Source organism: Henckelia pumila, unplaced genomic scaffold, assembly GCF_033568475.1.
Source record: "Henckelia pumila isolate YLH828 unplaced genomic scaffold, ASM3356847v2 CTG_270:::fragment_1, whole genome shotgun sequence".
NCBI lineage: Eukaryota > Viridiplantae > Streptophyta > Magnoliopsida > Lamiales > Gesneriaceae > Henckelia > Henckelia pumila.
The window spans coordinates 717,913-733,789 of record NW_027331788.1 but is presented as its reverse complement, the minus strand read 5'-3'; the positions used below and the strand labels follow the sequence as shown (position 1 = coordinate 733,789).

Below are 15,877 nucleotides of genomic sequence, written 5' to 3'. Positions count from 1 at the left end.
AATACTTGAGACTCTTGTGGTTGGTGAAGATCTCAAATTTCTCGCCATACAGATAATGACGCCAGATCTTCAAAGCGAACACAATGGCTGCCAACTCCAAATCATGAACTGGATAATTGTCTTTGTGCAACTTCAATTCTCTAGAAACGTATGCGATCACATGCCCATTCTGAGTTAGGACACAACCCAACCCATGCAGAGAAGCATCTGTGTAAACCACGTACCCTCCAGATCCTGACGGTAATGTCAATACCGGCGCAGAAGTCAACCATCGTAGAAGCTCACAAAAATTCTCCTCACACTCTGAGGACCACTCGAAAACAACACCCTTACGGGTAAGCTGCGTCAACAGTCGAGCTAGCTGAGAGAAGTTTAGAATGAAGCGACGATAGTATCTAGCTAGACCCAGAAAACTACGGATCTCAGCAACCATCGTCGGATGCGAATAATTAAGCACAACCTAAATCTTGCTCAGATCAACAGAAATCCCCTCCCTAGATATGATATGGCCAAGAAAAACCACTCGATCCATCCAGAACTCACACTTACTCAACTTGGCTTACAACTGCTCATCCCGAAGGGTCTGCAGTACCAATCGCAAGTGTGAAACATGCTCGTCCGCATTACGCGAATACACCAGGATGCCTTCAATGAAGACCACGAAAAACTTGTCCAAATACTTCCTGAAGACACGGTTCATCAGATCCATAAATATAGCCGGCTCATTAGTCAATCCAAATGGAATCACTAGAAACTCGTAATGCTCATAGCGAGTACGGAATGCAGTCTTGGCTATGTCCTTATCTCGAACCCTCATCTGATGATACCCAGATCTCAAGTCAATCTTGGAGTAAACCGAAGTACCCTGCAGCTGATCAAACAAGTCATCAATAGGAGGCAAAGGATACTTGTTCTTCACAGTAACTCGATTCAGCTATCGGTAGTCAATGCACAACCGTATAGACCCATCCTTCTTCTTCACAAAAAGAATAGGAGCTCCCCAAGGAGATACACTAGGACGAATGTACCCCTTATCCAAAAGATCCTGTAACTGATTCTTCAACTCTTGCATCTCGGACGGAGCCAGACGATATGGTGCTCGAGAAATAGCCGAAGTACCCGGCATCAATTCTATACCAAACTCGACTTCCCTAGCAGGAGGAAAACCCAAAATCTCATCTGGAAAACATCTGGGAATTCATCCACAACAGGAATACTCTCTATCCCAACGCTCTCAGTGGACAAATGAACTGCATAGATTAGGTAGCCTTCACCGCCAGACTCTAGAGCTCGACAGGCTCTCAAAGCTGATACCAAAGGCATCGGGGGTCGCACTCACTCTCCATAGAAAAACCAGCTATCACTCCCATCCGGATGAAAGCGTACTAATCTCTGATAGCAGTCCACTGAAGCTCGATAGGTAGTCAGCATGTCAATCCCCAGAATACAATCGAAGTCATCCATCGCAAGAACCATGAGATTAGCTATCATAATGTTCCCTTAGAACTCTAAAGGGAAACCCATCACTAGACGCTTAGCCAAAGCAGATTGACCCGTCGGAGTAGAAATGGAAACTACTATGTCTAGTGCAATGCATGGTAACTTATGCCTCTTAAAAAAACATGCAGAAATGAAGGAATGAGATGCACCAGTGTCAATAAGTACAAGATCAGGTATACCATATAACAGAAATATACCTGCAATAACCTTCTCGTTCTCCTCCACTGCCTGATCATGCCTCAAGGCAAACACCTGGCCAGAAGCCCGCGGCTTCAAGTGAGAACTCCCAGCAGGTTGTCCCTGCAACCTATGCTGAACGGTGGCCTGAGAACCCGATCCCGACCCTGAACCAGAGCCGCCTCCCCCAGATAGTGGACAATCCCTCCGGAGATGACCCACCTCTCCACAACGGAAACAAGCTCCAGAAGCTTTTCGGCATCTGTCGGTCGGATGGTTCTTCCCGCAATGGTCGCACTTCTCCTTCTTCCAATACGAACAACACCAGCGGAACCAGAGGAAGAATAAGTAGATCCAAACTTCTTAAATGTCTGAGCACGAGGACCCAAAGAACTTGCAGGCCTAGACTGAGAGAAAGACCTGATCCGCCGAATGCTATCCTCCACCTGGTGATAACGGCTCACAAACCCTCATAGGTCATGTCATCACCAACTGCCACACGGTCATGAATCTCAGGGTTAAGGCCCTGAAGGACGAGATTATACGTCATCTCAGAGCTGTCGGCAATCTCGGGGCAATAGGATAACAGATCGAAGAACTTCTGCTAATAATCGTCAATAGACGTGGCTCCCTGTCGCAGACTCAGTAGCTCACCCGCCTTCATCTGACGGAGTCTAGGAGCAAAATGCAGCTTCTAAAAAGCTGTGCGGAATTTGGCCCAGGTGGCCACTCCTCTCGCCGCAACAAAAGGTGCAGAAGTGAATCTCCACCACTTTCGGGCTCGCACATCCAGAAGATAACCAAGTGTCTCCATCTTCTGCTCCTCAGTACAGCAAAACGTCAAAAAATTTGCCTTCATGCGGTCTAACCAGTTCTCCACATCCTCAGGAGACTCGCCTCTGACCAAGGGCTTAGGACCCATCTGCAAGAATCGGCGCACACTGAAACGCTGATCATCATGGCGACGATGATGGCGTTCTCGACGACGCTCCCGATTGGAATCGCCCCAACGTTCACCAACACTGCCATGGCTACTCTGATCATCGCGGTCTGCCATCTACAAAAATTACCTCACGGTTATCTTATACAAAATCTAAATCCCAATAATATTATGCATGCTCTGATACCATAAATGTAGTGACCCTTACCGAGATCACCTTGTAGTGACCCTTACCGAGATCACCTACTAAACAGAACTTAGGCATGCAATTAACTTAATCAAATAGTAAACCAGAATAAGCTGCGGAAACAATAAACATTAATAAAATCCCAAGGAAAGGAATATGTAAATACCCAAATAGTTATACAACCAAATCGAACGCTGTATCAACCCAATACAAAAGAATAAACCAAGGCGAAGCTGCAGCTGGCCAACCACTGTCTAGCCCCTCTTGGATCCACCCGCCTTGTCCAATCGCAAACCTGCCCATTGAAATAGGGTGTTCAGAAACACAGAGTACGAGACGTGAGCATAAAACGCTCAGCACTAGAGTATGAGTATACATGCATGCAAAGTGAACTCCCTGCAACTCGAGGTCAAGAATCGGATAACAAAGACAGACCGGGCCCTGGTATGTAGCACGCTGTGCCGTCGCTTCAGGAGGTGGCTCACATACCGAAATACCAATGGATACGCGGGACCCAAATCGATGGAAGTCCATCCACTAACAGGATAGGGTAAACCCTACTAACAGACATCTCAAAAGAGAAGATGAAAATGTATGCAACATAAAATCATTGCATATAAATCATGTAGTCACATAATACATGCATACTAAGTCAGGATATATTGAACAGTACTTTCGTACCTCAAATACTAGGCGCGCTCTACTAGCTCTAGGTCTATGCCTATAATCCGCACTACACTGCCAAATGATACTAACATTATTATAGTGCTCTAAAAGCCTTAACTAAGCTATTGCATACTCCTAAAAATTTTTATGAAGCAAAAGCTATACCTGCGTCCGTCGCCAGCCCTTTGCTGTCGATTGCCTCAAAACTAGGCCACAGCTCCGCTACGACGCCTGGATTGCTAAGCACTTCCGGATTCCCGATGGGACGCCTAGAATGCCCTAGATATAATCTAGAAGGCTGAAGAAACGAGAGAGAATAGGTGAATGGTGTGCTTAAATGTGAGACTCGACACCCCTATATATAGACCATGAACGGAACCTGCGTTCCTCATCATTGCGTCCGTTCTGCCTGACGAACGTTGCTTCCGATCCCCATCGTTGCTTCCGATGTCCCATCAAGTGCGTAAGCAATGACGTAATATTGTTTGAAGTCACAGATGACATCAGCTGCAGAACATTGCTTCCGTTCCCTAGACGTTGCTTCCATTCTGCCTGACCCTCCGGACCATTTCTGATCATTCTGGGTCCAATCCCGGACTCCGTTAATCCAATTGACATTCCCTTAATCATGTTTATTGGATTAATTAGCAATTACTCACTAAAACTGGGTACGAGCTACTACATTCTCCCCCACTTAAGATATTTCGTCCTCAAAATCAGATCTTAAGTACTGAATGTAAAACAAGATGCAGAAACATCTTTATTCAAATCAAACGTTTACAGAGTTTACAACTGAATACAACTCGAAAAGGAAATAAAAACAACTCAGGATGTTCTGTACGCATCCTTCTTTCGAGCTCCCAAGTGGCTTCTTCAGTGCCTCGGCGCTGCCACTGAAATAAAACCAGATGAATGACTTTATTCCGCAAGACCTTATCCTTATGATCCAGTATACGAATAGGTCTCTCTACATAAGTTAAATCCTTATCCACCTAAACTTCAGACGGCTGCAGAATATGAGACGGATCTGCCACATACCGTCGCAACAGAGATACGTGGAACACGTTGTGAATAATGGACAGATACGGTGTCAAAGCCAGACGATAAGACAAATCGCCAATGCTCTCTAAGATCTCAAACGGACCGATAAACCTGGGAGACAACTTGCCCTTGAGGCCAAATCTGAGAATCCTGCGGAAAGGTGACACTCTCAGAATCACTTTCTCCCCAACATCAAACTGCAGAGGCCTACGCCTAGTATTAGCGTAGCTGGCCTGACGATCCTGTGCAATCTTAATTCGGTTCTTGATCTGATCAACAACATCTATTGTCTGCTGAACTAACTCTGGTCCCTCAGCCTGTCTCTCCCCTACCTCTTCCCATTGGAGTACGACAATGTCGCCCATACAACGCCTCAAAAGGTTCCATCTCAATGCTAGTATGATAGCTGTTGTTTTACGCGAACTCAATCAATGACAAATGATCCTGCCAGGCTGAACCAAAGTCCATAGTGCACGCTCGAAGAATATCCTCGAAAGTACGGATAGTGCGCTCTGACTGACCATCTGTTTTCGGATGATAAGAAGTACTAAAACTGAGGGTAGTGCCCATCGCACGCTGAACACTCCCCCAGAATATAGAAGTAAACCTGGGGTTCTCGATCGCTGACAATGCTCACAGGCACTCCATGAAGTCGAACGATCTCATGAATGTACAACCGCACCATACGATCTACAGAGTACTCTCGACTATAGGAAATGAAATGCGCTGACTTGGTGAGTCGGTCCACCACAACCCAGATAGCATCAAAATTCCTCTAGGATACCGGAAAATGGGTCACAAAATCCATCGTGATAAGCTCCCATTTCCATTTAGGAATAGGCAGACTGTGAAGCGACCTCTAGATCGTCGGTGTTCTGCCTTGACCTGCTGACAAACCAAGCATCTCGAAACATACTGATACATGCTGCGTTTCATACCCTTCCACCCAAATCGAGTACGTAGATCCTTGTACATCTTGTTGCTCCCCGGATGAATACTCAACTTAGTGCGATGTGCCTGAGACAAAATATCTCCTCGTAACTCTTCATCTTCTGGAATCACAAACCTACCAGACAAACATAGAAAACCATCTGACTGATAGTGAAATCCAGACGTTCTTCCCTCGTTAGCTATACGAGCCAAACGCTGGGTCTTTGAATCAGACATCCGAGCATCCCGAATCCGCGAATACAAAGCTGTCTCAGATGGTATCGCAAACTTCCGGAAACTTTGCATACCTTTCTTATGCTTGAAGGTATACCCTGAAGAACAACACTCTCCGATCGCACTATACATAGAATAAGTCTGAAGTGAGGATAGTCGCACCTTGCAACTCAAGGCATCAGCAGTGAGATTAGCAGCTCCCGGATGGTACTTAATCTCGCAATCATAGTCCTTAAGCAAGTCCATCCAACGCCTCTGCCTCATGTTCAACTCCTCCTGAGTGAACAAATACTTGAGACTCTTGTGGTCGGTGAAGATCTCGAATTTCTCGCCATACAGATAATGACGTCAGATCTTCAAAGCAAACACAATGGCTACCAACTCCAAATCATGATTTGGATAATTGTCTTCGTGCAATTTCAACTGTCTAGAAGCGTATGCGATCACATGCCAATTCTGGGTCAGGACACAACCTAACCCCTGAAGAGAAGCATCTGTGTAAACCACATACCCTCAAGATCCTGACGGCAATGCCAAAACTGGCGCAGAAGTCAACCGCCGTCGAAGCTCGCAAAAATTCTCCTCGCACTCGGAGGACCACTCGAAATCAATACCCTTGCGGGTAAGCTACGTCAACGGTCAAGCTAGCTGTGAGAAGTTCAGAATGAAGCGACAATAATAACCTGCTAGACCAAGAAAACTAAGGATCTCAGCAACCGTCGTCGGACGCGACCAATGAAGCACAACATCAATCTTGCTCGGATCAACAGAAATTCCCTCCCTGGATATGATATGGCCAAGAAAAACCACTCGATCCATCCAGAACTCACACTTATTCAATTTGGCGTACAAATGCTCATCCCAAAGAGTCTGCAGTACTAATCGCAAGTGTGAAACATGCTCGTCCGCATTACGCAAATACACAGAGATGTCGTCAATGAAGACCACGAAAAACTTGTCCAAAAACTCCCTGAAGACACGGTTCATCAGATCCATAAATATAGCCGGCTCATTAGTCAATCCAAATGGCATCACTAGAAACTCGTAATGCCCATAGCAAGTACGGAATGCAGTCTTGGCTATGTTCTGATCTCGGACACTCATCTGATGATACCCAGATCTCAAGTCAATCTTGGAGTAAACCGAAGTACCCTGCAGCTGATCAAACAAGTCATCAATTCGAGGAGAAGGATACTTGTTCTTCACAGTAACTCGGTATAGCTGCCGATAGTCAATGCAAAACCGCATAGACCCATCCTTCTTCTTTACAAAAAGAACAGGAGCCCTCCAAGGAGATACACTAGGACCAATGTACCCCTTATCCAAAAGATCCTGTAATTGATTCTTCAACTCTCGCATCTCGGACAGAGCCAGACGATATGGTGCTCGAGAAATAGGCGAAGTACCCGGCATCAACTCTATACCAAACTCGACTTCCCTAGCAGGAGGAAAACCCAAAATCTCATCTGGAAAAACATCTGGGAATTCATCCACAACAGGAATACTCTCTATCCCAACGCGCTCAGCAGACAAATCAACTGCATAGATTAGGTAGCCTTCCCCGCCAGACTCTAGAGCTCGACAGGGTCTCAAAGCTGATACCAAAGGCATCGGGGGTTGCGCTCACTCTCCATAGAAAAACTAGCTATCACTCCCATCTGGATGAAAGCGTACTAATCTATGATAGCAGTCCACTGAAGCTCAATAGGTAGTCAGCATATCTATCCCCAGAATACAATCGAAGTCATCCATCGCAAGAACCATGAGATTCGCTATCAGAATGTTCCCTTAGAACTCTAAAAGGCAACTCATCACTAGACGCTTAGCCAAAGCAGACTGAGCCGTCGGAGTAGAAACAGAAACTACTACGTCTAGTGCAATGCATGGTAACTTATGCCTCTTAACAAAACGTGCAGAAATGAAGGAATGAGATGCACCAGTGTCAATAAGTACTAGAGCAGGTATATCATATAACAGAAATGTACCTGCGATGACCTTCTTGAAAGAGTGGGTTCCCGGTTAGCCAACTTGTGGCTAAGGGCTTTTGTGACTCTATGTATAAACAATCTTTTTTTAATATAATTTACATTCATTAATGGCATTTTCTTTATCTTTCTTCATATTGTTATATTGTGATATACTATTGTTGTTTTGATAAAGACCTTGAATATACTATAGTGTAAGTAAGATGAGATAGTGAATAAAGAGAGATCACTATTATGAAACACATCTTATAGTCACTGTATATTCTAAACAGTTCCTAGTCAATTGAGCCGTCCGCTAATAAGGATAAGGATCGCTCGAGATTGAGACTAGCATTTGTGATGCCAAGTACCACGTTTCATTGGTAATGAACATGGAGATATTCAAAGCATGCAAATGGATATTCATATGATGGATGATCAAACTACCCTATTCGGACTTTCCAAGTGGTTATTATTATTTGAGTGGATAAGTCCACGGTTTTGGTTGTACACCATTAGTCCTTACTACTTGAAACATCATTGAGACTCTATATGCTAGTACTGTATTTTGACTCGTTTACCGACTCTATGGGGTCATCAGGTGTCGGGATTGGGTACAGTTACGACACATATAGGAGTCGATGCTTTGTTGTCAAGGATTCACCACACGCTTGCGAGTGTGGATATCCTATGCGATTTGAGGAGATATTAGTGTGACAAATCTTTGGCCAGAGTACTCGATGTGATTTAGGTTACTTGGTTTTCTAGTAGCACATGCGATGTCACTATTTGATCTTCAAGATACGTTGCATATTTATCGAATCTCGAACGACTCTCGATGTACCAATGGTTGTTGATTTGATCGGGATATATGGATGAAGGGACTGTACTGTACACTAACCAAAACTTACTGGTTCTTGCAGGCACTATCAGTGTTACCTAGGGAATCATGGGGCGATGTTGCTAGACGCTCTTACCAAGATTCGTTGGGTAAGTCGAAAATCGTTGTTTCGAGTCGCAAGGAGTTGTGAACCCACGGCTAGCTGTATCCCTGAACCATTGAGGGTCACACAAGTAACGGATTACTAAACCCCGTTGAGATAGTTAAATTAAAAGAGTTAAATTTAATGAAAGAGAAGTTGGACTTCTTAACTAAAGGGAGTGGAATTTCCTAAAATGACATATGGATGGGCATTTTTGGAAATCATTGAATTCGGATTCAGAAAAATTATCTTGACTTTAAAAGGTGCAGAAATGGTTTCTGTGCACATTGGTGAAATCAGTTTATCAATCGGAGTCATGATGAATTTTATATTAATTTCTATAATAACGGGCTTGGCTTGTTGGGCTTAAGTTATGGATTATGGGCCCTAAGGAATTAGAGTCCTAATAGAAATATAACTTAATCCAGTCTAGAAATTATATATAAATATATGTGTAGTGTTCGAAAATCAACAGAAGATTCATCTTGGAGTTTTCGAAAAACACACTAAATATTCTAAGGGGATTTTCGAAATCCTCTACTCCTTTTTGAGAAAATTCAGTCTGTGATTTTTTTGAAAAATTACATTCTGAATTGACAGATCAAATCTGTTTAATCTCTTCGATAAACATCTGATTGATTTCTAGTGCAATCAATCAGAAGGTTTTAGTTTTCTGTTTGTGGACCTAATTCCAGAGATTGATCAAGCGAGTCATCGGTTCCCGGGATTTACAACAAGAGCAGATTAAATCTGTTGGAGTCCACTAATCAAGCCATTGCTTGAAGAGGTAAAATATTAATTATTATTATTATTATTTTACTTGCATAATTTAATCATTAGGATTTGATATCCATGATATGGAATTGTTCCATATAAAATTTTAAACTTCCGCTGCACCGGGTATCAGATCGATTTGATCGTGAGAGCGACACGTGTTCCAATACTTCTCGTTCTCCTCCACTGCCTGATCATGCCTCAAGGCAAACACTTGGTCAAAAGCCCGCGGCTTCAAGTGAGAACTCCCAGCAGGCTATCCCTGCGACCTCTGCTGAACGGTAGCCTGAGAACCAGATCCTGAACCAGAACTGCCTCCCCCAGATAGTGGAAAATCTCTCCGGAGATGACCCACATCTCCACAATGAAAACAAGCTCCAGAAGCTTTACGACATTTGTCGGTCGGATGGTTCTTCCCGCAATGGTCGCACTTCTCCTTCTTCCCAAAAAGAACAACACCAACGGAACCAGAGGAAGAAGAAGTAGATCCGGACTTCTTGAAAGTCTGAGCACGGGGACCCAAAGAACTCGTAGGCCTAGAATGAGAGAAAGACCTATTGCACCGAATGCTATCCTCCGCCTGGTGACAACGGCTCACCAAACCCTCGTAGGTCATATCATCACCAACTGCCACATGGTCATGAATATCAGGGTTAAGGCCCTGAAGGAACAGATTGTACTTCATCTCTGAGCTGTCAGCAAACTCGGGGCAGTAGGATAACAGATCAAAGAACTTCTGCTTGTACTCGTCAATAGACATGGATCCTTGTCGCAGACTCAGTAATTCACCCGCCTTCGCCCGACGGAGTGCAGGAGGAAAATACAGCTTCTAAAAAGCTGTGCGGAACTCGGCCCAGGTGGCAACCCCTCTCGTCGTGACGAACGGTGCAGAAGTGAATCTCCACCACTTACGGGCTCGCTCGTCCAGAAGATAACCAAGCGTCTCCATCTTTTGATCCTCAGTACAACAGAACGTCAGAAAAGTCGTCTCCATGCGGTCTAACCAGTTCTCCGCATCCTCCGGAGACTCGCCTTCGACCAAGGTCTTAGGACCCATCTGCAAGAATCGGCGCACACTGAAACGATCCTCAACACAACGACGATGATGACGTTCCCGACGACGCTCACGATCATCATCTCCCCAGCATCAACCTCCACTACCATGGCTACTCTGGTCATCGTAGTTCGCCATCTACAAAAGTACTTCACGGTTATCTTATGCAAAAACTAAATCCCAAGAATACTATGTATGCCGTGATACCATAAATGTAGTGACCCTTACCGAGATCACCTACTAAACAAAACTTAGGAATGCAATTAACTTAATCAAACAGTAAACCAGAATAAGCTGCGGAAACAATAAACATTAATACAATCCCGACGAAAGAAATATGCAAATACCCAAATAGTTATACAACCAAATCGAACGCTGTATCAACCCAATACAAAAGAATAAACCTAGGCAAAGCTCCAGCTGGCCAACCACTATCTAGCCCCTCTTGGATCCACCCGCCTCGTCCAATCGCAAATCTGCCCCATGGAATAGGGTGTCCAGAAACACAGAGTACGAGACGTGATCATAAAACGCTCAGCACTAGAGTATGAGTATACATGCATGCAAATTAAACTCCCTACAACTCGAGGTCAAGAATCGGATAACAAAGATAGACCGGGCCCTGGTATGTAGCACGCTGTGCCGTCGCTTTAGAAGGTGGCTCACATACCAAAATACCAGTGGATACGCGGGACCCAAATCGATGGAAGTCCATCCATTAACAGGATAGGGTAAACCCTACTAACAGACATCTCAAAAGAGATAGCTCAATATGCAAATGTATGCAACATAAAATCATGGCATATAAATCATGCAGTCACATAATACATGCATACTCAGTCAGGATATCTCAAACATTACTTTCATACCTCAAATACTAGGCGCGCTCTACCAGCTCTAGGTCTACGCCTGTAATCCGCACTACACTGCCAAATGATACTAATATCATTATAGTGCTCTAAAAGCCTTAACTAAGCTATTGCATACTCATAAATATTTTTAGGAAGCAAAAGCTATACTTGCGTCCGTCGTCAGCCCTTTGCTGTCGATTGCCTCAAAACTAGGCCACAGCTCCTCTACGACACCTGGATCGCTACGCCACTTCTGGATTCCCGATGGGACGCCTAGATTGCCCTAGATTTAAGCTAGAAGGCTGAAGAAACGAGAGAGAAGAGGTGAATGGTGTGCTAAAATGTGAGACTCGGCACCCTTATTTATAGACCACGAACGGAACGTCCGTTCCTCATCGTTGCGTTCGTTCTGCCTGACGAACTTTTCTTCCGATCCCCATCGTTGCTTCTGATGTCCCATCAAGTGCGTAAGCAATGACGTAATATTGTTTGACGTCACGGATGACATCAGCTGCAGAAAGTTGCTTCCATTCCCTAGACGTTGCTTCCATTATGCCTGACCCTCCGGACCATTTCTGATCATTCTGGGTCCAATCCCGGACTCCGTTAATCCAATTGACATTCCCTTAATCATGTTTATTGGATTAATTAGCAATTACTCACTAAAACTGGGTACAGGCTACTACAACCTACTAAACAGAACATAGACATGCAATTAACTTATTTAAACAGTAAACCAGAATTAAGCTGCGGAAACCATAAACAATAAACAATCCCAAGGAAAGGAATCTGCAAATATCCAAATAGTTATACAACCAAATCGAACGCTGTATCAACCCAATACAAAAGAATAAACCTAGACGAAGCTCCACCTGGCCAACCACTGCCTAGCCCCTCTTGGATCCACCCGCCTCGTCCAATCGCAAACCTGCCCCAAGGAATAGGGTGTCCATAAACACAGAGTACGAGACGTGAGCATAAAACGCTCAGCATGAGAGTATGAGTATACATGCATGCAAGTGTACCGTCTACTGACTGGAGGTCAAGAATCAGATAACAAAGACAGACTGAGCCCTGGTATGTAACACACTGTGTCGTCTCTTCAGGAGGTGGCTCACATACCGAAATACCAGTGGATACGCGGGACCCAAATCGATGGAAGTCCATCGACTGACAGGATAGGGTAAACCCTACTAACAGACATCTCAAAAGAGATAGCTCAAGATGCAAATGTATGCAGCATAAAATCATGGCATATAAACCGTGCAGTCACATAATACATGCATACTCAGTCAGGATATCTCGAACAGTACTTTCGTACCTCAAATACTAGGCGCACTCTACCAGCTCTAGGTCTACGCCTAAAATCCGTACTACACAGCCAAACGATACTAATATCATTATAGTGCTCTATAAGCCTTAACTAGGCTATTGCATACTCCTAAATATTTTAGGAAGCAAAAGCTATACCTTCGTCCGTTGTTAGCCCTTTGCTGTCGATTGCTTCAAAACTAGGCCACAACTTCGTTACGATTCCTGGATTGCTATGCCACTTCCGGATTCCCAATGGGACGCATAAAATGCCCTAGATCTAAGCTAAAAGGCTGAAGAAACGAGAGAGAAGAGGTGAATGGTGTGCTCAAATGTGAGACTCAGCACCCCTATTTATAGACCACGAACGGAACGTCCGTTCCTCATCGTTGCGACTGTTCTGCCTGACAAACATTGCTTCCGATCCCCATCATTGCTTCCGATGTCCCATCAAGTGCGTAAGCAATGACATAATATTGTTTGACATCACGGATGACATCAGCTGCAGAACGTTGCTTCCGTTCCCTGGACGTTGCTTCCATTCTGCCTGACCCTCCGGACCATTTCTGATCATTCTGGGTCCAATCCCGGACTCCGTTAATCCAATTGACATTATCTTAATCATGTTTATTGGATTAATTAGCAATTACTCACTAAAACTGGGTACGGGCTACTACAACTCTCATCCCTACAAAATGCCCACAAATTTAAAATGAATTTTCCAATACTTACATTGAGAAGCTCTCAATCGTGATTCAGTATTAAACAAAAGGTCAAGGAATCTTTCAGCGACTAAACATCGAAGTTCCTTGAATGCACATTGGTTCCCAAGCCCCCGTGCATTCCAGACTATGCAATTCATGGTTATCAGTGGGGCTGCACAACAGCCTCCCACCATTTGGGAATCAATGATATTCAAAGATCGCTCGTCTCTTGGCTGGACCAACATCAGAATAAAGGGTATCCTCTATCTCAAGAAAGTGCTTATTCCCCCTTAGCTTCATGCTAAAGTCCTAGGAACCATGATGTGGTACACCCTCTCCACGTTTTTTACGAATCCACTTTTTTTTATTGGCATTTTCTTTCTTAAAATCATTAATGATCTTTCCTTTCCCATCAGTCTGGTTTGGAACCTCAAATTTTCATGATTTAATCAGATTAATATCATTTTTTGAAGTTTCCAGTGTAATCTCCATCATCGTACCTATATCAATACAACAAGGATTATCGTTTTCCTCGATTTGAACACTCCCTACTCTAGCAAATAGACCGAGAACCTGCTGACTCCTAAGCAACATCTTATCAACAACTAGTGAAGGTAGAGCACTAAAAATATTTGGATCGGAAGTGGCCTGAGAAGAAGAACTCAAATGTTCCGAAGTTTCGGATTCTCGCCCAAAATTTGATTTTTTACTTCCCAGAACTGATGGGGCTCGCAACCAACCACCAAATTCCGGGTTGTTTTTGATTGACATCGCATCAATACAATCCTTCATTAAGTGCCCCATTCGAACACAAACAAAAAATAAGTTCAGAAGCATGTCATCTAAGAGAACTATACAGGTTTTTTCAGTTGGCTGGCTTAGCTTTTGAATGATCCGGATTCGGAAAAATTTCCCCATACATTTACCTCCATCATTAGTATCAACTTCAAGAACATGACCCAGTTGTTCCCATAGATTTGTTATAATAACAGGGTGCATAAATGCCAAAGAGAGATTGTGAAGTTGTACCCATACCGCCACATCTTCAAATGGGATTCAATGGTCTTTGAAGGCCTTGTGGTTCCTTGAAGATCACCAAGTCTTTGAAGAAATTTCAAGGAACCTCATGGAGTGCTTATCTTCGATCTGCCTATGAGTTAAAGTCCAGAAGAAATAAGTTCTTACCCACCACTTCAACTTCTATATGCTTTGAAGCTTGGAGAATTTTAGGCATTTGGATGCGGAATTTTTCCCTATTAATCGCCTTAGCCGCAAATACTTTGGCAACCAAGCTGGAACTCAATCGATTTTGACCTAAATTTGTCAAATCTGTTGAAAGAACGAAGCATTCTTTATCCTTGTCCGGCATAAGATTTAGTTATTCACCAGCCATGCTATATCCGCTGAATCCATAAATAAAATTGTTGAAGGAAAGATTATATTTGATTTAAACAATTGATTTGATTAGATGTAATTTCCATGTTGTACTTCATATAATTATCAAATATCAATTTAGGATTGGTTTTCCCCTAGAATGCAATCAATTGTAATATTTAGGGACGTATATTTTTGTTAACGTAGTTGTATATATTCTCTTGTATATGGTCATTGATGTATATACAAAAATTCTCAACGCTTCTCTCCTTTATATTTTAGCTGTATTTTCATGGCATCAGAGAAAAAATTCTGAACCAAATAAGCTTCTGCTACAAAAATGGGAGATGAAGTTACGGACATGGAGAAAGAAACAAACCAATCAGATTCTTTCACTTTGCACCATTCTGATCACCCCAGTTCGGTTCTTGTCTCCAAACCACTTGATGGAAATAATTATGGGCAATGGAGCCGCGCCATGCGAATAGCTCTAAGTGACAAGAACAAGATTGACTTCATCAACGGGACCGTCGAGAAGCCGAAGAACAACGATGGCAAATTTCAAATTTGGGAGCGCTGCAATCACATGGTACTCTTCTGGATCCTTAACTCTGTTGAATCTGACATTGCTGGAAGCATCATCTACACAGAATCCGCAACCGACATATGGAATGATTTACAAGAAAGGTCCTCGCAAAGGAACGACACCCGGATTTTTGAAATCATTCAAAAAATTTCAGAACTCCGAGAAGGACAGCAATCCGTGCCAATTTATTACACCAAGATATGAAAGCTGTAGCGACCCAATCCGGATCCACAACTAAACAAATATTAAAGCTTAAGTAAGCATGCAATAAAACCATAATCAGAGAGAAGCTGCGGAAACTTAAAAATTACAACTTAATCAACTCGATAGAATACAACCGGTGAAAATCCTCAAAAACAATATACAACCCAATCGAATAAAACTTGATAAAATATAACTTAACAGCTAATCCCGCTGCAACACCCTAGTCCACCAATCCAAATCCTTTTGATGAACTATGTAGTGACCCAACCCGGATCCACTATCTAATCAGAGTTATAGTAAAAGCGCACGCAATAAAAGCTTAAAGTATAAAGAGCGGATAATTAAAATACAACAAATCCTATCGGCAGAATACAACCGACGTTATCAAAAGTGTATA

At 43.3% G+C, this 15,877-nt stretch overlaps 1 protein-coding gene across 1 annotated transcript; it reads left to right on the top strand.

Annotated features, from left to right (window-relative positions):
• The first annotated feature begins 15,030 nt into the window (after positions 1-15,030).
• On the top strand, positions 15,031-15,480 carry LOC140870869 (uncharacterized). The gene has a single exon (XM_073273274.1). The coding sequence runs from the start codon at positions 15,031-15,033 to the stop codon at positions 15,478-15,480; it is 450 nt and encodes a 149-aa protein (XP_073129375.1).
• The last annotated feature ends 397 nt before the right edge of the window (positions 15,481-15,877 follow it).

What these genes read in the sequence shown, in the direction of transcription:
- LOC140870869 (XM_073273274.1), top strand. Translation starts at nt 15,031, where the DNA reads ATGGGAGATGAAGTTACGGACATGGAGAAAGAAACAAACCAATCAGAT.